Source organism: Strigops habroptila, chromosome W (genome assembly GCF_004027225.2).
Source record: "Strigops habroptila isolate Jane chromosome W, bStrHab1.2.pri, whole genome shotgun sequence".
NCBI lineage: Eukaryota > Metazoa > Chordata > Aves > Psittaciformes > Psittacidae > Strigops > Strigops habroptila.
In genome coordinates, this window is record NC_044301.2 from 24,976,176 (window position 1) to 24,998,400 (window position 22,225).

General features: G+C 43.4%; 1 protein-coding gene across 1 annotated transcript in view; it reads right to left on the reverse strand.

The window, feature by feature from the left end:
• LOC115619093 (solute carrier family 12 member 4-like) overlaps positions 1 to 22,225 on the reverse strand; it is a 62,275-nt gene that overhangs the window by 17,991 nt on the left and 22,059 nt on the right. Inside the window, 14 exon segments of the mRNA XM_030511122.1 lie at positions 335 to 503; positions 1,486 to 1,590; positions 2,331 to 2,450; positions 2,816 to 2,914; positions 3,397 to 3,515; positions 5,374 to 5,548; positions 6,011 to 6,068; positions 15,479 to 15,577; positions 15,662 to 15,826; positions 16,794 to 17,008; positions 18,657 to 18,898; positions 19,340 to 19,470; positions 19,810 to 19,864; positions 20,996 to 21,142. Coding sequence (XP_030366982.1) covers positions 335 to 503; positions 1,486 to 1,590; positions 2,331 to 2,450; positions 2,816 to 2,914; positions 3,397 to 3,515; positions 5,374 to 5,548; positions 6,011 to 6,068; positions 15,479 to 15,577; positions 15,662 to 15,826; positions 16,794 to 17,008; positions 18,657 to 18,898; positions 19,340 to 19,470; positions 19,810 to 19,864; positions 20,996 to 21,142 — 1,899 coding nt within the window.

The window sequence follows — 22,225 nt, forward strand, 5'->3', positions numbered from 1 at the left end:
CTGAAATGTTTCTTAGTATGTTCAGAAACCTAACCAGTCCTCTTCCCTCCACTGATCAGCATACCTAAACTTCCACAGTCAGTATTTCTTATAAATGAAGACAGTTTTTTGCAGTAAGGCTGTTTACACGAGTTGCAAGTGTTGATCATTTATATTCCCAAAGTCACAATCAGCAGCTGAAGTATGTTTGAGAGCCCTTTCCTGAACTGCTGTAGCACTACTCCACTAGTCCTGTATCTCCTGGAAGCCTTACTGATACACTTTTTTCCACCTATGATTATGAAACCTTTAAGTTATTTGCCCACTTTTTACTCTAGAAATTTAAGACACTGACCTGTTCAGCAGCCTGGGCTTCTCCATAAGTTTCCAAGAAATTCCCTTGGATCACTGACCCTATGATAGTCAAACCTTTACCAGCTTTCAGCTGGGATGCAAATGTTAACAATCTAGGGTATTTTACATGCAAATCTTCATCAAGTTTCAGAAGCACCAGCAACTGAGGCCTGGAGGAAAAAAAAGGGAATTTATTTTTCCCTAAGGCTTTAACAAAAACACTTCTAAAACAATTGCCTCTCTCATCCCTTTAACTGTGCTTGAATATTAACTCTGAAACAGCACATTCTTCCTGTATCTCACACACTAGAGGAGTGTTAATTAATATTGTATTTCTCTTGATTCAAAGCAGATCTGAAGCATTGAGGGAATTCTGCTGCTGCACTGTTTTGACAGTCATAAAACCCATTCATGTACTTAAGAAGCTTGCATTAGTGTTTTATTTACGTGGCTGATTTTCAAGGCTCTTTTAAGTACTATTAAAGCACACACTGCAGGGTTGTCCTTCCACAGCTATCTATCTGGATCCTTGTGCCAAGCAGTTGGAAACGTGAGTATTTTCATCTAAACATGGATCCCACCTGTCTTCTGTCCCTTAAGGTGTTGCCACACATCAATTAAGTTATTTTCTGTCTTAAGCTATGGTTGAGCAAGTATAAAACTTTCTTCTTCGGTAGATTCCTAGTCCTCTTGCTCAGAGCCTGAGTTGTGTGATGCATAACTGAGAGGAGGGTGCTTGCCCATTTGATCTACACACAAAGCCAGAGTGAAAAATGTTGGCCACAGTTCTGGTTTTTAATCCTAGAATGATAGCAGTGACTTCTTTGTGCCCCCAGTGCAAATTACCATGTGCCTCTGGACCTCTATACTCAGAGACCTCCACAGTTCCCCCAAGTTCCACTTCTGATCTCACCAGTTCAGAGTCCGATTAAAGATCCAAAGGACACAAAAGGTCTGCCCAGGCAGGGACTGCACGGTCAGGCCTGGGCAGTGACAGGACAGCCTACTGCAGGCTCAACACTCATTTTTAAATATTCCGGACATTTCAATTCATTCACACAGACCAAAAGTGTCTTGGTTGGAGTCCAGTTTAATTCCTAAAGTGTAAGTAGATAATCATGACAGTGGATGTTATTAGTCTGAAAGGAGTACCTCCAGTTCTTTGTGTGTGGAGGGCCCTCCTCCAGTCTGAGTAAGGCATATCTTGCTGCGCTGAGTGAAAGACCCCGAATTCCATCACCCCATTCCTTCTCTGCCCTGGGAAGAACACAGTTTAGCCAACATATGGTTTCATGAGTGGTTAATTGCACACTTACAGTCACGCTATAGAGAAATCATCACCTTATGAGTTTAATGTGATACACAGCATGCATCACATGCATATTTATCATTTGTACATGTATGTCTGTAATACCATGTATCACATGAGAAAATGCAAATGTTTCAGTCAAATGTGTATGACACCACCTTTCTGTGCTTCATTTGTAAACAACACACCACTAGAGAAGGCTTCCCAACCCTATATAAGCATCAGGCATGTTAATACCTGATTTGTTAAAATTACATTACACAGCCATAATACAGCCTGACTCCATCAGATATTAACTATCTCAGGCAACCTAATCTGCAGATTCAGCTTTTCTAGGACTGTTGCAGACAGACCTTTGCACCAGATCAACTTGAGTAAGATGGCTGCCTTCAGCTGTTCTGGGCCTGAAGTAATTCCATGTGACAGACAGCAGAAGGATAGATCCCAACCAGGCTTCTGCTTCCTGTGACTTAAGTGTCACAGGCACCTTTAGGGGCTGAACAGCAAAGCACTTCAGGGGCTTTTGTTTAGCACTGACACAGTAAAACAATGGAAAAAAATGAATAAGGGAAGCCCTGTAAGTCATATCTCTGGACAAATCCTTCTCCAAATGCGAAGGCTAGAGAAAACGCATAAATAAAATAGACCAAATCTCCTTCTTACCCTTTTCTATCCAGTTAATACTTACCCTTGGTATTCAATGTACTTGTAAATCATGCCTGCAATAAGCATAGCTACCAAAGCATAATACCAAGATGAAATGAACATCAGTGCCAGGCAAATACTCATGCCTAAAAATGAAAGTGTCCTAAAACAAAAAGCAAAGATAACAGTAAGAAGCAGTGTAGAAAAATTTAAAACCAAGTCAATTATTTCCTTGCTTTTTTTCTTTAAATTGTCTGTTCTGAACTGGCAGCGGAAGTAACGCTTCCAATGAATCTCCCCAGTCCCCGATAGCTTTAGTGTCCTGTTGTTGAAATGAAACTCATGCCATTAAATACCTGAGTCTGGTCCACTACGAATAAATCTAAAGTACATCGATATACTCTTGTCTAGAGCTGATATCCAGAGAAATAAAAGATGCCCACAACCCTCATGGAGAGGGTTCTTCTGAAACCCTCACTGCAAATTACAGACTAGGCATTGAGCGTGCTGTGCCAGCCTTTTGCTTACCAGTGGTAGTATTTAAATCGAGGCCGCCAGTTTGGAGTTCGAAGAAGAGTTTGTACTGCACATGCTAGATTAACAAAGAGGTAACACATCAAGAAAAACCTGCAGGAGCAAAAAAGGGCAAAACCTTTCAGCACACGCATTTATAGATTCTGGAACATATTATAATCACATGAATGATTTATAGTCAAAATACAGATGGCCTGGTCACATGTGTCTATCCCTCTGATTTTTACTAGCCTGAACTATCAGTATAAAATAGTTAGAACAGTTTTTTAACTAGATCAAGTAAGATCTATCCACAACATCAATGCTATCTTTGCTCTGTGATAAAAATAACATTTTCCCAAACAAAATAACAATATACTAAAAGCATGTTTATTCACAGAATACTGCAGAGCAGAAACAAGTAGATTAATATGTACAGCCTGAAGTTAGAGAATTCATAGAAATAATAAAAGTGGATCTCAGGTTTCAGTAATTTGCTTTATTGGTTTAAGATATGGGTCTGAAAGACAATCAAATTAGCAAAACTCAAGAGTATCATTCTTCCCCCCTTAAATAGCTACCTGCCCGTTTCTTACATTGAGAGAATCGGAGCCACCATGTCAAGTGAAGCAATAAGGATTCCCAGCTCAGCAATCAGTGTTGTTAACAGAAGAGCCCATGTCGGTTCACCATTTGCTTTTCCATGACCAAAAACCTGAAGAAACGAAACATTAAACATATCATACAAATATTGCATAAGGTTATAATGAAAAAAAGAAAATTACATTTTAAAAAAAACCAATACTAGTCTTCCTACATACTTCTTTCTCTAGAGCAACAAGTCAAATTTTTCTAAAGGCTTTCTGTGCTTCACTGAATTAAATAGAATTGTAGAATAGTAAGGGTTGGAAAGGACGTTAAGATCATCTAGTTCCAACCCCCCTGCCATGGGCAGGGAGGCCTCACACTAGACCATGTCACCCAAGACTCTGTCCAACCTGGCCTTGAACACTGCCAGGGATGAAGCATTTACCACTTCTTTGGGCAACCAGTTCCAGTGCCTCACCACCCTCACAGTAAAGAACTTCTTCCTTAAATCTAACTTGAACTTCCCCTGTTTAAGTTTAAATCCATTACCCCTTGTCCTATTGCTACAGTCCCTGATGAAGAGTCCCTCTCTGGCATCCTTCTAGGCCCCCTTCAGATACTGGAAGGCTGCTAGGAGGTCTCCACACAGCCTTCTCTTCTCCAGGCTGAACAGCCCCAACTTTCTCAGCCTGTCTTCATATGGGAGGTGCTCAAGCCCCCTTATCATCCTCGTGGCCCTCCTCTGGACTTGCTCCAACAGCTCCATGTCCTTCTTCTGTTGAGGACACCAGAACTGTACACAGTGCTCCAAGTGAGGTCTCACAAGAGCAGAGTAGAGGGGCAGGATCACCTCCTTTGACCTGCTGGTCACGCTTCTTTTGATGCAGCCCAGGATATGGTTTGTTTCTGGGCTGTGAGCGCACACTGAAGCCAGCTCATGTTCAGTTTCTCATCAACCAACACCCCCAAGTCCTTCTCTGCAGGGCTGCTCTGAATCTCTTCTCCACCCAACCTGTAGCTGTGTCTGGGATTGCCCTGACCCAGATATAGGACCTTGCACTTGGCTTGGTTGAACTTCATGAGGTTGGCATTGGCCCACCTCTCAGTCATGTTAAGGTCCCTCTGGATGGCATCCCTTCCTTCCACTCTGTCAACCAAACCACTCAGCTTAGTGTCATCAGCAAACTTGCTGAGGGCACACTCAATCCCACTGTCCATGTCGCTGACAAAGATATTGAGCAGGATTGGTCCCAACACCAACCCCTGAGAGACACCATTCATTCATTACCAGTCTCCAGTTGGACATTGAGCCATTGACCACAACTCTTTGCGTGCAACCATCCAGCCAATTCTTTATCCACCGAGTGGTCCATCCATCAAATTGAAGTCTCTCCAGTTTAGAGACAAGGATGTCGTGCGGGACAGTGTCGAACACTTTGCACAAGTCCAGGTAGATGACGTCAACTGCTTAGCCCCTATCCATCAGTTCTGTAGCCCTATCATAGAAGGCCACCAAATTGGTCAGGCAGGATTTACCCTTAGGGAAGCCATGTTGGCTGTCACCAACCACCTCGTTGTTTTTCATGTGCCTCAATTCTAACTGGGCCTTAGCTTTCCTGACCTGGTCCCTAGCTACCCGGACAATGTCCCTGTAATCCTTCCCAGGCCACCTGTCCTCACTTCCACCTTTTATAAGCTTCTTTTTTCCTTCTAAGTTTTCTCAGCTGCTCCTTATCCATCCATAGATGCTAGTTTTCTTCATAAAATTACCATATATGTCTAGTCAAACTCCTTTAAAAATATCCCTAGGCTTTAACAAAAGAAAACAAAGCATTAAAATAAAAAATATTGTCCTTCACTTCAATGCTGGGCAAACTAGGGAAAACAAATCTAATTTTCAAGAGCATGAAGTCAAGTAGCTGGTTAGTTACTATGTACAGAATGGCTCTGGTGGTGGCAGTGGTGGGTTTTTAAGCTATACATACCCAGAGGAAAGGAATGATGTTGTCCTTCGCTATGGCTTGCAGCAGCCGGGGGGCTCCAGTGAGGCTCTGCAAACCTGCTCCGCAGGTAGAGAAGAAGGATCCTATCACAATGACCCATGGTGAGGGCCAAGAAAGGGTGCCCACCACCAAGTTCCTGTTCACTGCATCGCCATACCTGCAGAGAGGAACAGCGAGACATCTTGACACTCATGTTTGGTTTTTTGGGGTCATTTTTAAGATGTCATTTAAATATTATGTATTTCCTTGATTAGGAAATATAAAGTAGTAAACAATCTGAGTTACTTTTGATACACAGGTAGGAAGTGTCTGCAGCCCGATTTCAACAATCCAAAAAACTTTCTTTTTATTATATATCATAAAACTCCTATGTTATTATCACATTATTTTCCATTTTCACTTAGAAAGATGCAGGAATTAAGACACAGGATGAAAAATTTGATGGAGCCATGCTGGAAAATATCAAATCAAATACAAGAAGATTCCCAAAACACTGTTTACAATTTACATACAAATATGGTTTAGAAGGCACCCAGAAGTGTGGGGGCCCGAAATGGGAAAGAACACACCTTCCCTGCAAAAAAAGAAGAAAGGAGAGCAGTAAAGCAGTAAAACTTACTTATCTCTCAGGACTACACCTTCTATGCAGGCTCCAAACAATAACACACAACTGAAGTCTTGAGTGAAGAGCATGCTAAGGAAGCAGGATTCATTTAGACATGGCAGGTGAAAGCAACCATAGAAAGTATTGTGGAAAGTTCAAAATGTGCCTCTGTTCTACAGCATTTGTACTGCAGCATCTCCTTTAGTAGAGGGTAAAGCTGGTGAGTAAATTAATGTCTCACTGCTCATATATACCTTCTAACGTTAAAGTGGCAAAGTTATTGTTCTAAGTTTAAACTTCTTAAAAAGATAGTTTAAATGTTATGATAAATGAGATAACCTCAAAGGAAATATTTTATATGTAAAAGTAAATTTAATCTGCTAGTATAGAACAGAACCTGATATTATTTTCCTTTTCTCTGTCCTTCTCCTGTGTCTGAAGAGATTTTGAACACACAGCAAGCCACTACCTTGCACTTTCTCATTTTGTGGTCTCTGACAGCATTCACATCACCAATAAGTCTTTGAATATTGGGTTTGTTATTAAACTGCACTACTGCTGCATTGGGGAGTACAACAATACCTCAGGTTTTTGGATACGACATTCCAGTAAAGTTTTTGATCCTGCAATTTAAGTTTACATGAATGGTTAAATCCTAAACTCCACCCCTGAAATGCAATTGTAAAATACAAAAGGTAATAAAAAAGAGAAACACTGATCACTCCTAAAAGTTATCATGTAAGCCTTCCACTGGGTGGCGTATTAACACCTACATATAAAGTTACCAACCAAGAAAGAAGTTTTGAACTGCAACTATTTCACCCCTAGAGCTGGGAGTTACATCTGTGACCTGTCTTAATACTTATTACATTCACAGGAAATGCAGACTTCCTGGTACAGGGTCAGTTCCCAAAGGAACATCTGGAAAAGGCTGCACTCCAAAGAAGCTGGGACAAGCAAGCTGGTATCCTAAGTTACAGCTTGGCAAGTTCATCTTGGCCAGCTGCCCTTTGGGTGGGCCTTTGGGTGGGATTTATTCAGAAAGTTCTTACAAAGTTTTGAAGTCCTTGCTCATAGTAACTACCTTCCCCCCCTTTTTTTTTTTAATCTATCTCCTATGTTGATAAATTGTAGTATGATATCTGGTTTACCATGACAGACACCAACAGCTTGATGAAGCTGAAAGACCTTGGCTTCATCTCTTTCAAGAGAGAAGAGATTAAGACAGTCTTTCCTAAGCAAAGCTCCTGCGGTCCTAAGCCCTGTTCAAGTGGGACAAAGGCTGTTCCTCTGAACACACACTCAGCACCTAGAAATCTGGTATGAGGAACATCCTCATATTCTGCAGATTAGGTGCTCTGGTCTCAGTAGAAACAGGCAGGAAACAATGAGTCATTCACAGCTTCATGGAGCTCACTACTGAGCACAGCATTTGTAACACCTCCAGGCATGCCAGCTGGTATGTGTCTAAGAATCATGGAATAGCATTAAATCAGATCAATGTGTTAAAAATCGAGGCAGGGGAGAGATAATACAGTCTTATAAACTGATGTAAGATGATCTTGTTTCACCAACTTCAAATTAAATACAGAAATTTACAAACCTTCTCCCTGTCCCCCCTCAAAAGACACTTGGGGAACATCTAGTCTTATTTCGAACTCCAGTTTATCTTGCCCTAAAATGTTCAAGAAAGCCTATACTCCTTAATGTCACTCAAATTGAAAGGCTTTTGTTTGTTTTTTAAAGGACTGTCCTGGGTTCAGCTATAGCAGTCATTTTTCTCCTTCTTAGTAGCTGGTGCAGTGCTGTGTTTTTTAACTTTCAGCCTGGGAACGACGCTGATAACACTGATGTTTTTAGTTGTTGCTAAGTAATGTTTATTCCAACCAAGGACTTTCTCAGTCTCATGCTTTGCCAGGGAGGAGGGGAAGACGGGAGGAAGCAGAGACAGGACACCTGACCCAAACTAGCCAAAGGGGTATTCCATACCATGGCACGTCATGCCCAGTATATAAACCGGAGGGAGTTACCCGGAAGGCCCAGATCACTGCTCGGGTTGGGCTCGGTATCGGTCGGCAGGTGGTGAGCAATTGTATCCTCTCCCCTTGTTATTTCACTAATCATTATTATCACTGGTGGTAGCAGTAGTGGTTTTTTATTATACCTTAGTTACTGGACTGCTCTTATCTCAACCCGTGGGAGTTACATTCTTCCGATTCTCCTCCCCATCCCTCCGGGAGCGGGGGGAGGAAGGGGGGGAGTGAGCGAGCGGCTGTGTGGTTCTGAGTTACCAGCTGGGCTCAAACCACGACAGTTCTTTTTGGTGCCCAACATGGGGCACGAAAGGTTGAGATAACGACAGATCTGACCAGAGTGTGTCTAATCATATTTGTGATAAGCATTCATTGTTACTACTCGTCACAATGGTGATTATTTGGCTCTCAGACTTGTTGCGCTTGATCTCAGAGTTTCAGCATGTTGTACCTTACTTACAGCCACTATTTGCTGTTTTAGTGTTTATCGGCTGGGGGGCCTGGGCTAAGGTTCTTGTTTCACTGTACTTCATGGTAATGACTTGTAATACAACAGACTCATTGATCATGAAACTGGTCTGGTTCGTGCTTCCAGCATGGCCATCACCTCTATACATTGGGAGGTATATAATGAAATATTTTAGCAATTGCATATCATTTTTTTTCTCCTCGGGGGGTAAACTTATGAAGGAAGCATTCTCTTTCACCCCCCGTTCCCCCACCAGCCTATTTGCAACAGCAGTTGAGAGTTCTGAAGGTTTTAGATGGCCTTTGAATACCCTTGAAACCTGCCTGCTGATTGTGCTGGGGATCAGCATGTTGGCACACATACGGAGTGTGTTTTACCCACGGCCATCCCGTCGTAGGAACATCCTATTTCGTTTAATCTCAAAAATTCAGCAGTATCAGGTTCGAATCTGGTCTAGGATTAGACGACGATATAGGAGGACCACCAGGAGATTTTCCCTGAGGCTGGACAGTTATGAGTGGCAGGGTGTGTGGGATAGTATGGGCAAGTATCTAGGCCAGTGGGCCCCTCCAGTGCTTTGGAACTTCACCACTGAACAAGTGCAACATCCGGAAAAACTAGTAAAACACTTAAACGAGGTGTGCTGTCGTCCTGGTTATACCAGAGAGGGACAAATCATGGCAACGTGCTGGGGCTTGGCCTACGCCTACAGAGCCCTGCTCAACACTATCCAGCACCTTCAAAGGGAAAAAAATGTCTCTGGATCTGATGGCAAAGCAACAGACAACGCAGCTATGCCAACTACAAGCACAGCAGCTACTCAGACCCTGACCACAACAGACAACACAGCTACTCCAAGTACAGCAGCTACATCAACCCCAGTGACAAGCACAACAGCTACTCAAACCCTGACCACAACAGACAACGCAACTACTCCAACTTCAAATACAGCAGTTACACCAACCCCAGTGACAAGTACAACAGCTACTCAAACCCCGACAGCAACAGACAATGTGGCTACTCCAAGCACGGCACCCGCACCAACCCCAGTGACAAGCACAACAGCTACTCAAACCCTGACCACAACAGACAATATAGCTACTCCAAGCACCGCAGCTACACCAACCCCAGTGACATGCACAGTAGCTACTCAAACCCCGACAGCAACAGACAATGCAGCTGTTGGTGTTACTCAACTCCCAAGCACAACAGCTGCACCAACCCCAGCAATAGACATTGCAACCACTCCAATCCTAGTGGCAGGCACTGCAGCCACTCCAACCACAGTGACAAACACTGCAGCTAAACCAAATGGCCAGTTTGTGACAATGTCTGTTGCCCCTGTAAGCAAAAGCCAACAAAAAGCAACCCGCGAAGTGAAGAAAGATGAAGACCCAATGCCATTACTACATGCAACAGCATCTGAACAAGAGTTACTACTGCGTGGGTCAGAGGAAGAGGAAGAAGAAGAAGAGGTCACTTCTCGACCCCGGACCTCAAACGAACTGCGGAATATGCGAAAAGATTTCACCTGTCTTCCAGGGGAGCACATTGTCACCTGGTTGCTCCGATGCTGGGACAATGGGGCCGCCGGTCACGAACTAGAAGGTAGGGAAGCCAAGCAGCTGGGATCACTTGCTAAGGAAGGAGGAATTGACAAAGCGATTGCAAGAGAGAAGCGAGCCCTCAGTCTTTGGAGGAGGCTCCTGGCAGCTGTGAAGGAAAGGTTTCCCTACAAAGACGATATTACGAATCGCTCAGCCAACTGGACCACGATAGAGAAAGGCATCCAGTCCCTGAGGGAATCAGCCATTATAGAGATGATCTATCGCAGGCTGGATGCCAGGAACACATCCGTAGATCCAGATGAAGTCGAATGTACACGACCCATGTGGCGGAAACTTACACGGAGTGCGCCATCATCATATGCCCACACATTGGCATCAATGACCTGGAATGATGGAGTATCACCAACAGTGGATTGCCTGATTCGTCAACTCCGAGAGTTTGAAGACAATCTCACCCCTTCCATCATTTCAGCTGTGGAAAAACTGTCCCAGGAGTTCAAACAATTGAGAGACGATTTATCCGATCTATCTAGCTCCCCACGCGTACCAACCCATGTCTCAGCTATTAACAGAAGGCGCCCTACTGCTCGAGAAAGAAAATATAGGAGGTACACGCCCCGGGCCACCCTATGGTTTTACCTGCGGGATCACGGAGAAGACATGAGAAAGTGGGATGGAAAACCTACTTCAGCTCTGGAGCAACGGGTGCGTGAACTGAAGAGGAGAACAATGGTCAAGGATGATCCTCCCAGGAAAGCTGCTGCTCCAGTCTCTGGTGAGCGGTTTCCCAGATGGAGTGAAAGAGCTGATTTTACTCCAGCTCCTGTGATAAGGAATACTAATCCCTTTCTACAAGACAGAAGTGGAGAATTTTGTGATCACTATTAGAGGGGCCCTGCCTCCAGCCAGGTGGAGGAGAGGGATAATGGGGTTTACTGGACTGTGTGGATCAGATGGCCTGGCACATCAGTCCCACAGAAGTATAAGGCTCTAGTAGATACCGGTGCACAGTGTACCCTGATGCCATCAAGGTATCAAGGGGTGAAACCCATTTATATTTCTGGAGTGACAGGAGGATCCCAAGCATTAACTATGCTGGAAGCTGAAATCAGCCTGACTGGGAGGAAGTGGCAAAAGCACCCCATTGTAACTGGTCCAGGGGCTCCATGCATCCTTGGCATAGACTATCTCAGGAGAGGGTACGTCAAAGACCCAAAAGGGTATAGATGGGCTTTTGGTATCGCTGCCTTGGAGACAGAGGAAATTAAGCAGCTGTCCACCTTACCCGGTCTCTCAGAGGATCCTTCTGTTGTGGGGTTGCTGAAGGTCGAAGAACAAGTGCCAATTGCGACTGCAGCAGTGCACCGGCGGCAATATCGCACCAACCGAGACTCCTTGATTCCCATCCATAAGCTGATCCATAGACTGGAGAGCCAAGGAGTGATCAGCAGGACCCGCTCACCCTTTAATAGCCCCATATGGCCAGTGCAAAAGTCTAATGGAGAGTGGAGATTAACGGTAGACTATCGTGGCCTGAACGAAGTCACACCACCATTGAGTGCTGCCGTACCGGACATGCTAGAACTTCAATATGAACTGGACTCAAAGGCAGCCAAGTGGTATGCCACAATTGACATTGCCAATGCATTTTTCTCAATCCCTTTGGCAGCAGAATGCAGGCCACAATTTGCTTTCACTTGGAGGGGCGTCCAGTACACTTGGAACTGACTGCCCCAGGGGTGGAAACACAGCCCTACCATCTGCCATGGATTGATCCAGACTGCACTGGAACAGGGGCAAGCTCCAGAACACCTGCAATACATTGATGACATCATCGTGTGGGGTGATACAGCAGAAGAAGTTTTTGAGAAAGGAAGGAAGATAATCCAAATCCTGCTGAAGGCCGGTTTTGCCATAAAACAGAATAAGATCAAGGGACCTGCACAGGAGATTCAATTTTTGGGAATAAAATGGCAAGATGGACGCCGCCAGATCCCCACAGACGTGATCAACAGGATAACAGCAATGTCTCCACCAACTAACAAGAAAGAAACACAAGCTTTCTTAGGTGTTGTGGGGTTCTGGAGAATGCACATCCCAAATTACAGTCTGATTGTAAGCCCTCTCTACCACGTGACCCGGAAGAAGAATGATTTCAAATGGGGCCCTGAGCAACAACAAGCCTTTGAACAAATTAAATGAGAAATAGTTCATGCAGTAGCCCTTGGACCAGTCCGGGCTGGGCCAGATGTGAAAAATGTGCTCTATACCGCAGCTGGGGAGAATGGTCCTACCTGGAGCCTCTGGCAGAAAGCTCCAGGGGAGACTCGAGGTCGACCCCTTGGCTTTTGGAGTCGGGGATATAAAGGATCCGAGGCCAGCTATACTCCCACTGAAAAAGAGATACTGGCAGCCTATGAAGGGGTTCGAGCTGCCTCAGAAGTGATTGGAACTGAAGCGCAGCTCCTCCTGGCACCCCGGTTGCCTGTGCTGGGCTGGATGTTCAAAGGCAGGGTCTCCTCTACACATCATGCAACTGATGCTACATGGAGTAAGTGGGCCGCACTAATTACACAATGAGCTCGAATAGGAAATCCCAGTCGTCCAGGAATTCTAGAAGTCATCATGGACTGGCCAGAGGGCAAAGATTTTGGGATGTCACCAGAAGAGGAGGTGACGCGTGCTGAAGAGGCCCCACCATATAATGAACTGTCAGAGAGTGAAAAGCATTATGCCTTGTTTACTGATGGGTCCTGCTGTATTGTGGGAAAGCATCGGAGATGGAAGGCAGCTGTGTGGAGTCCCCTGGGACAAGTTGCAGAAACTGCTGAAGGAGAGGGTGAATCCAGTCAGTTTGCAGAGGTGAAAGCCATCCAGCTGGCCTTGGACATTGCTGAATGAGAAAAGTGGCCAGTACTTTATCTCTCTACTGACTCATGGATGGTGGCAAACGCCCTGTGGGGGTGGTTGCAGCAATGGAAGCAGAGCAACTGGCAACACAGAAGTAAACCCATCTGGGCTGCTGCATTGTGGCAAGATATCGCTGCCCGGGTGCAGAACCTGGTGGTGAAAGTACGCCATGTAGATGCTCATGTACACAAGAGTCGGACCACTGAGGAACACCAGAATAACCAGCAAGTGGATAAAGCTGCTAAGATTAAAGTGGCTCAAATGGACTTGGATTGGCAACATAAGGGTGAATTATTTTTAGCCCGGTGGGCCCATGACACCTCAGGCCATCAAGGCAGAGATGCAACATATAGATGGGCTCGTGATCGAGGGGTGGACTTAACGATGGACACTATTGCCCATGTTATTCACGAATGTGAAACATGTGCTGCAATTAAGCAAGCCAAGCGGTTAAAGCCTCTCTGGTATGGAGGACGATGGCTGAAGTACAAGTATGGGGAGGCCTGGCAGATTGACTATATCACACTCCCACCAACCCGCCAAGGCAAGCGCTATGTGCTTACCATGGTGGAAGCAACCACCGGCTGGCTGGAAACATATGCTGTGTCCCATGCCACTGCCCGGAACACTATCCTGGGCCTTGAGAAACAAGTCTTGTGGCGACACGGCACCCCAGAGAGAATTGAGTCAGACAATGGGACTCATTTCCGGAACAACCTCATAGACACTTGGGCCAAAGAGCATGGCATTGAATGGGTATATCACATCCCCTACCATGCACCAGCCTCTGGGAAAATCGAATGGTACAATGGGCTGTTAAAAACTACACTGAGAGCAATGGGTGGTGGGACTTTCAAACACTGGGATACACATTTACCAAAAGCCACCTGGTTGGTCAACACCAGGGGATCTGCCAACAGGGCTGGCCCAGCCCAGTCAGAACTTTTACGTACTGTAGAGGGGGACAAAGTTCCTGTGGTGCACATAAAGAATTTGTTGGGGAAGACAGTCTGGGTTATTCCTGCTTCAGGTAAAGGCAAACCCACTCGTGGGGTTGCTTTTGCTCAGGGACCTGGATATACTTGGTGGGTAATGCGGGAAGATGGGGAAGTCCGATGTGTACCTCAAGGGGATTTGATTTTGGGGGAAAACAGCCAATGAACTCAATTGTACGCTGCTGCCTGCTCTATAACACTTTTATAGCCCACCAGCTAGATATCTTCAGGTCGCCAGCAATTGACCCTGACTTCCCTCCGATCATCACCTCAACAAAGAATGAATTTTGAGGAAACCAGATGAGCTCAGCAGTGACCAGACGAGTTTGGCGGTATCATCAGCAGGCAACAACCCAACACTCCACACCGTCCCTCCTGCCCTGAAAGACTATTACAAGAGATGGAGCCTGACATCATGGACTGGATGAGTTCAGCAATTTTACAGGGATTGGTCCATGGACTAGGGAATGATATCTTTCTCTGTGTGTGGGTGTATATATATATGTGTATATATGGGACAGGGGTGATGGTGTGCTGAGAGATGTGGGATCTGAGCATGACATGAATGGTATGGAATAAGGGGTGGATACTGTCCTGGGTTCAGCTATAGCAGTCATTTTTCTCCTTCTTAGTAGCTGGTGCACTGCTGTGTTTTTTAACTTTCAGCCTGGGAACGACGCTGATAACACTGATGTTTTTAGTTGTTGCTAAGTAATGTTTATTCCAACCAAGGACTTTCTCAGTCTCATGCTTTGCCAGGGAGGAGGGGAAGCCAGGAGGAAGCAGAGACAGGACACCTGACCCAAACTAGCCAAAGGGGTATTCCATACCATGGCACGTCATGCCCAGTATATAAACCGGGGGGAGTTACCCGGAAGGCCCAGATCACTGCTCGGGTCGGGCTCGGTATCAGTCGGCGGGTGGTGAGCAATTTTATCCTCTCCCCTTGTTATTTCACTAATCATTATTATCACTGGTGGTAGCAGTAGTGGTTTTGTATTATACCTTAGTTACTGGACTGCTCTTATCTCAACCCGTGGGAGTTACATTCTTCCGATTCTCCTCCCCATCCCTCCGGGAGCGGGGGGAGGAAGGGGGGGAGTGAGCGAGCGGCTGTGTGGTTCTGAGTTACCGGCTGGGCTCAAACCACGACAAGGACCTGAAATTTATGATCTCTTACATTCCTCATCTTAATGGTCCACTACATCCTAACAAAATATATACCTGATTCCACCAGCCTGAAAAGCTGTAGACCACCACGTAGCAAAGAAAAGCAATGGACAGGTAGAAGAACAAAACAAAGACCCCAACACAAACAGGGGGAATGGAAAACAACAGGATAATAATTCCAATGCTTTCAGCTCAAGGACTGTTGGGTTTTTTTCCCCAGTGTCCAATCCCACTCACACTGATAATTTAGCCACCTGAAGGCAGCTCCACAAATGGGATACACAGTCATTCACCTGAGTCACTCACAACATGCCAGGACTCTAATTTTAAAAGGATACAGACTAGTGATGTGGTGACAATAGCAAGAATTGTTCCAACGGGAATGGATTTCTGTGCATCTTTGAGGTCCCCCGACCTGTTTGAACCAGCCATGATACCTGAAAATACATTTTGGACGTAAGATCATGGGAGAAGAAGAAAGCTCAGAGCTCTGTGATGCCCCCTCATCCCAGTATTCTCACCAGTCACTGAAGGAAAGAAGATGCCAACCAGCACCATGAATGAAGTAGCTATGTCTGAAAGCACATACAGATGGAGGTTGTTCTTCTGACCTGCCACATCCACAGATGGGTGATGTGCTTTCTCCAGTATCTCTCCTTTCTCCAAGTAATTGCTCCATAAGTTGTCTTCAATGTTATCATCACAGCACGGAAAAGAAAAGCATGGTTCAGTTCAAACATGTTCTCATTATAATGGGTCTACAACCGAGCATTACAAATGCAATTCAGCGATCAGCACAAATTAATACATCAAGGAATACTTACATTGTATGCTTTCAAGGGAATCTGTTACAAAACCAATAAATATGTATGAATAGCCTACAGAAGCCTAAGCATTTTTTTCCTTTAATATTACTAGATGTAACATTCTTTTAGCTTAATACCTATTCTAATGCCAAGAAATACACTGAGTATTTTTAATGAACCGCCATACACACCACAGATCAGAGGATCCAAAGCAGCAATACTGACCAGCTTTGTAGATATAAACAGATTTGCTCTTTAGAGAATGGAAGAATTAGAGAATTATATGGTTTGCATTTGAAAATTCACTGAGTCCAATTTAGAAACTAGACTACTGGTTTCTGTGAAAAGGGGAACCTTAGGCACTCAGCACCTGCACAAAGCAACTGTTCTCTGGAGTTCATGTAAATAATGAACACTTTTCAATGATATTATATTCAGGAGCGGGCAAAGAAGGAGTTACACCACTGGTACACAAGTACTCTCATCTTTCAGGACATAATCTTAACCTGTCTAAAATGGAGAGTCACAGCTACACAGAGTTCTGAAACACTTTAACAACTTACTCATGTTAGTCTAGCTCATAATCACAGCTGACTTTCTGCTGAAATTATAAGATCTACAAGGCAAATTTAATCAATTTCACAGCAGACAAGTACTGTATCAGGACAAAAGTGCCATCTGCTCTTTTTAAAGATTATAAGACTGGTTTTCTTTACTGAAGATAATTTTCTTCACTGTAATTACATTTCTTCAGTCCCTCTTTCTTAAACAGCAGGGAACAGTTCAACCCATTTCAACTGCTCAGCATGCCTCCTCCTTAAGGGGGGAAAGAAATACTCTATCATACCTTTTAAAATGCCACTAGCAGCTCCTGGAATTCCTGCTATCTCCGAGACATTGTTCATTAGGAAATATTCATCACAGTTCTCAGTGGTTAAGTTTGTGCTGTGGCAGAAGAGCTCCCAAAGCTTAGAGGCCACAGTAATGTTATCCTTAACTATGGTTTTGGCACAAATGTCAAACTGATCTCTTGACAAAGTCCTGTTGCCCAACATGCAAATCCTGGAAGGGAAGCATGGAAACTAGTGTTATTACATGTACCGGGAAAATGAAATCCGCCCCTCCAGATAATTCTTCTTTCGTATCATGGAAACTTCAAGTGGCTCTAGTCTGCTAAGTAAAGCAGCTTCAAAAAGATGGTGGTAGCAGGACAAAGACTGTGTAACTGTTTCCTTTAAGGGTCAGAAGTATAAAGCTACTTTTCCAACAATTTTGGGAGAGGTATAAAAAGCTACATCAGTGTGATTTAGTGAATTTGGTAAATTTACTTTAAACAATGAAAGGGAAAGATTAGGTCACTTCCCCCCATTTAAAAGAACTACTGGAGTGAAAGAGCTTTGAATACTAGCATTAAAATTCCTAGATATTTAGAATATCTAAAGATAATTGTAATCACATTATCCCAGCTTCCGAAGGGTAGCATTCAAATTACATGACATTTTAGCTTCAGACTCAGGAACATGCATTTCAATCGCAATAAGCAAAGGTTCTTTTTGTCAGAAAATACCATGCATAATTGCTAAAATCCTCCAGTGCCTGTTGTGTTTCGCCTCACCACAAACAGTCTGTTCCAGCACTGAAAATTTTTAACCCACTTCTCCAAAGACGGTTCCACAAGAGACAGTGATATAACCTAACAGCTTGCTGCCACCAAAAGTTCATTCAGCTTCTCTTCCCAGTGCCAGAAAACACCCACGGGGGGGGAAAAAAAGTTTCTTCCATTTTAATAAGTTTGTTTCACAGGTCTTATCAATCACTAAAGCCAGGAAAATGGAAGAGATGGGGCCATTTCTGAGGATTTGCATGCCTGTGAACTGCAACTTCAGAGAAGCCTTCCCCTCCAGAATTAAAAATAAGTACAGTGTCTAGTTACTTCAGCAAGAGAAAGAAATACAGCCCAATGAAGAAAGATAGGAAGAACATTCAAGAACGATCCAAGAGATAATGAGGGGGAGGTAGAGACATTGTTTTATTTTTACTGCTGGAAACCTGCCAATGTTGTAAAACATTATAATCATCAGGCCCATAATACCTAAAAGGGAGCTCTTGAGGGTTGCAAGTATTTAGTTATGGTTACAATGTTTTAAGATGTGAATAATTACACAGACTTGACTCCTATTTCTATTCCATTCATCTCTTGTCAGCAGCATCAGGAAATACTGTTTGCATTCTGGTAAAACTCACGTATCCACATTATAGCTCTGAGTTCAAGAAACTGTATTACATGTTTAACTGCCAACATGCCAAGGAGCATGTGTTGTGTTCAAAGCAGGGCTGCTCATACAGCAGATGAATCTGCTTCCAAACCAAGGGGAAGTTTTGCTGGAGCCTCAGCATGGCCCCACCATTACGCCTCCCTAAGAGATGTCCTGTTTCTCAGCAAGCAGCTGCATCACATCACCACAGCCTCCATCAATCCGTATACTCACCACGAGACTTCATTCTACCAAAACAGTTAAAGAATGTAATCATACCTTCATTTTAGCTTATGAAATGTCTATTCCATGAGTTCTGCATTTGGAAGACTATCACTGTCACTATATTCACAAAAAAAGGTAGCTTTGACAATGTATGAGGCACAAGTTTTAAGTAACTTTCATTGAACCCCACCTTCCAGACCCGCAGGCAAAGCTATAGAAATACTACTCACGGAAATTCAGGTGGATCAAAGATGGACTTGACAGCTCCAGCATAAATGGACAGTATGGATATTACTACGCAGGCCAAGAAGAGGGAAGCAAATTTGTTAACATATTTCACACCCACAAAGACCACCACTGCCATCAGGATGAGGAATACAGTGCCATACACCCTCATGTTGTTCAGCATAGTGCTGGATGCATCATGGGCACCAGATAGATGAAAAATTGCTGCTTGTGGCACAATATATGTCTGAAAGAAGAAGAAAGCAAGCTGAAGCAACATGGGAACAGACCTCTATATTACTGTAGTGATCTTGTACCTATACTGGAAATGTAAATCACTTCCCAATTTGCAACATGCTCTTTACCACGAACCTTCAGTTTATAGGAAAAGTCAATGGATAATGGCCCATTTATTTCTGTCGTACAACTGAGCCAACTTTATCAGTGATGAGCACGTGTCTGATTAAATCATACTTCCATATATGTTTTCAGAAGAGCTTCCATTCTGGATACCCACAGAGTGTGCAGCATCTAAAGGGAAGCACTAGTGGTACAGAATTGGACACCAAGAAACTGGAGACCTGCTGGTCTCTACCTGTGCATGTGTATACAAACATGGGACAAGAGTACTGAGGCATTTTCTATATGCTATTTGCCTTAAAAGCAGGACTACTCTGGTACTACTCACCAATAAAATCTCAATGGCGCCAAGGATATACATGGCTCCTGCAAATGTTGTTCCCAGATAAAAACACAGCCCTACAGCTCCACCAAACTCTGGGCCCAGTGACCTGGATATCATGAAGTAGGAGCCACCAGCTATGAAAGAAGAAAAGTGAGAGTCAAATTATCACTGATTTATTGTTATAAATTGTAAAAAGTTCACAAGAATACAACAAAATTATACACTATGTATCTGCTGGGGGGGAGGGTCAATTCAAATATCTTTTTGTTAGCACAGGGGTAAGTAAAGACCAAATAAATTAATCTTTTGCCTAATTGATACTAAGAAGAAATACTAGATATTAATTCAGACTTTGTATCCTTGCTTGAGCGAATTTCTCTAGAATAAAACCATGTTAACAGCTTATAGTAACTTTAAATATTTTTTTTTTATCTTTTTAAAACACAAATGAGAGGTTTGCTAACTACACTTACCTGGAACAACACCATTTGTGGCAATAGCACTCATTGATATGGTTGTCAGCATAGTCTGGGGAAAACAAGGAACAAAAAGCAATTGTGTCAACATTTTTTAAACCAACTGATTTCCTGATAGATTAAAACTGCCACTGCATATAGGATACAATATTTCTATTTATTCTGCCTTGACAGGTCATTATCTGAAAGAAAACAAGGGCAGCAGGAATTTAATCATCAAGTTGTTGAGACTTTTGCCTGAGAGATGACCACTGCTTTATCAGGTCAAGTAATGGGTGTCTGCAGACACAGCGAGATAAAAGAGTGCAGATGTCCCTCCATCTGCAGAGCTGAAATTCCAGTAAAGGCTAGCAGCAAAGCAGGCAGCCATGACCTGGGACAGGCACAGAAAACAGCTGTTTGCTGAACAAACACTAGCTTTGAGACTAGTATCTGCACTAGATACGGTTTACCAGTTTAGAAATACGGGGAGGAAGAAATCACATGGCTACAAACATAGAATAGGTTGGGTTGGAAGGGACCTTCAAGAACATCTAGTTCCAACCTCCTGTCATGGGCAGGGACATCTTCCACTAGACCAGGTTGCTCCAAGCCCTGTCCAACCTGGCCTTGAACACTGCCAGGGATGGGACAGCCACAGCTTCTCTGGACAACCTGTTCCAGTGCCTCACCACCCTCACAGGGAAGAACTTCTTCCTTCTATCTAATCTATGACATTAATTGTGCCTTAAAACAATACCAACAACAACAACAAAAGTATCATGGCCTGGGAAAAGGTAAATAGAAAAAGGACTAAGACAAATCAGTTTAAGACCACAGACAAAAATACTAGACTCGGTGTTCTATAGTAGAGATTGGGGGAGGAGGGAAAGGGAAGACAAAGACAGGCACCAACCTACCACCACCTCCGCAATTAAGCCTACCATTTAATAAATAAATAAATAAAAATAATAATTATAATTCTGCCCTGCCCATCTGCTCTGAATCTGAACAATCATAACTCTGCAACAAACATTTTAGCTTGTTCTTAAAAACTTTCATATAAACATACTGTAAGGCTAACATAGCATAAGTGTCCAGCATAAATCTGGCTTTACACACGAATCTACAATGCAGCCTCTCCAAGTTTCTCAATAGTTTCACAGAGGTTATGTCACGTGTATTATTTTACCTATATACTTACACAACAGCAGCAAAGCAATACGATCAGGAAGGACTGAAGAACTCCAGCCATTCCCACCATCCAGGTCAGCCGAAGGAAAAGAATAACCCCAAAGATATTCTGCATGCATGGTAAATACACCCCCATCAGGGTGCCCATGCTGGGTGACTGAAAAACAAGTTCATTGCCATTCATTAACTGCAATTATTCAAAGCATAATAAGCAAAAAAACATACAACTTCAGTTTTTCAAATGGTAGATACGTGGGAAACATAAGGTCGACACAGACAAGTACTATTGTGCTGGACTTCCACAAAACATGAAGCAAACTCCAAAACCACAACTTGCTGAACAAATTGCTGACCCTATCACACCTTCATATTTGAAATAATTATACTTGGCATTTAACACTAATTACTAACAGAACATACATGTATTTGTTTCATTGTAGAACCATAGAGTTCGTAGTATGAAACCTGCTGAGTGCTGCAGACCCGAGTAAGACAGATCTCACCCTACTCCCATGAAACTAATTTGCAAATTAGTTTCATGGAAAACATACTTTTGTGATGTTAGAACTAGAAAAGATTTGGAAGTAACCTGGAGACATGCATAATGTATTTTCTTCCATTTCATATATTCCATGTAAAACTAATGATTCCATCTTTTTCATGTTTAATGTTAGCATCAGACTGAATTACTTTTGACAGCGACTGAGAAAATACAAGTTAGTTGTGTGACTTCACAGGAACTGTATGTGACTGGCATTCAACATAGTATCTTGTAGAATTCTCCTTTGCCCAAACAGTTGTCAGAGTATAGTCAGATCCAAAACAACGATATCAAAATGCCACTGATATGGGGTTTATTTCACAGAATACAAAAGTGTTCCTACATTGGCACACCTGGCAGCATTTCAGAGTCCCAAACCTCTGTGGCTTCCTGCCAAGACATTTCATTGCTTCTGCTCTCTGAGGTTTTCTTTTGCATTTAAAATTATACAGAACACAAACACAGGGAGAATAGAGAGTGTAACTTCTCAAAGGCTCATCCCTCTTCATAATTCTTTCTATAAATAAACCTGAATTCCAAAACCTATTACAGATAGGCAGCATTTAAAGAAACCCATGAACAATCATCCAAATGAGAAGTGTATTAAAGGGAGGTGACAATGCTTGTTCAAATTTGACTCCACATAGCATTAAGCAAATGCAAAAATAAACAGGTCACACGCACCCTTATAGAGAAATT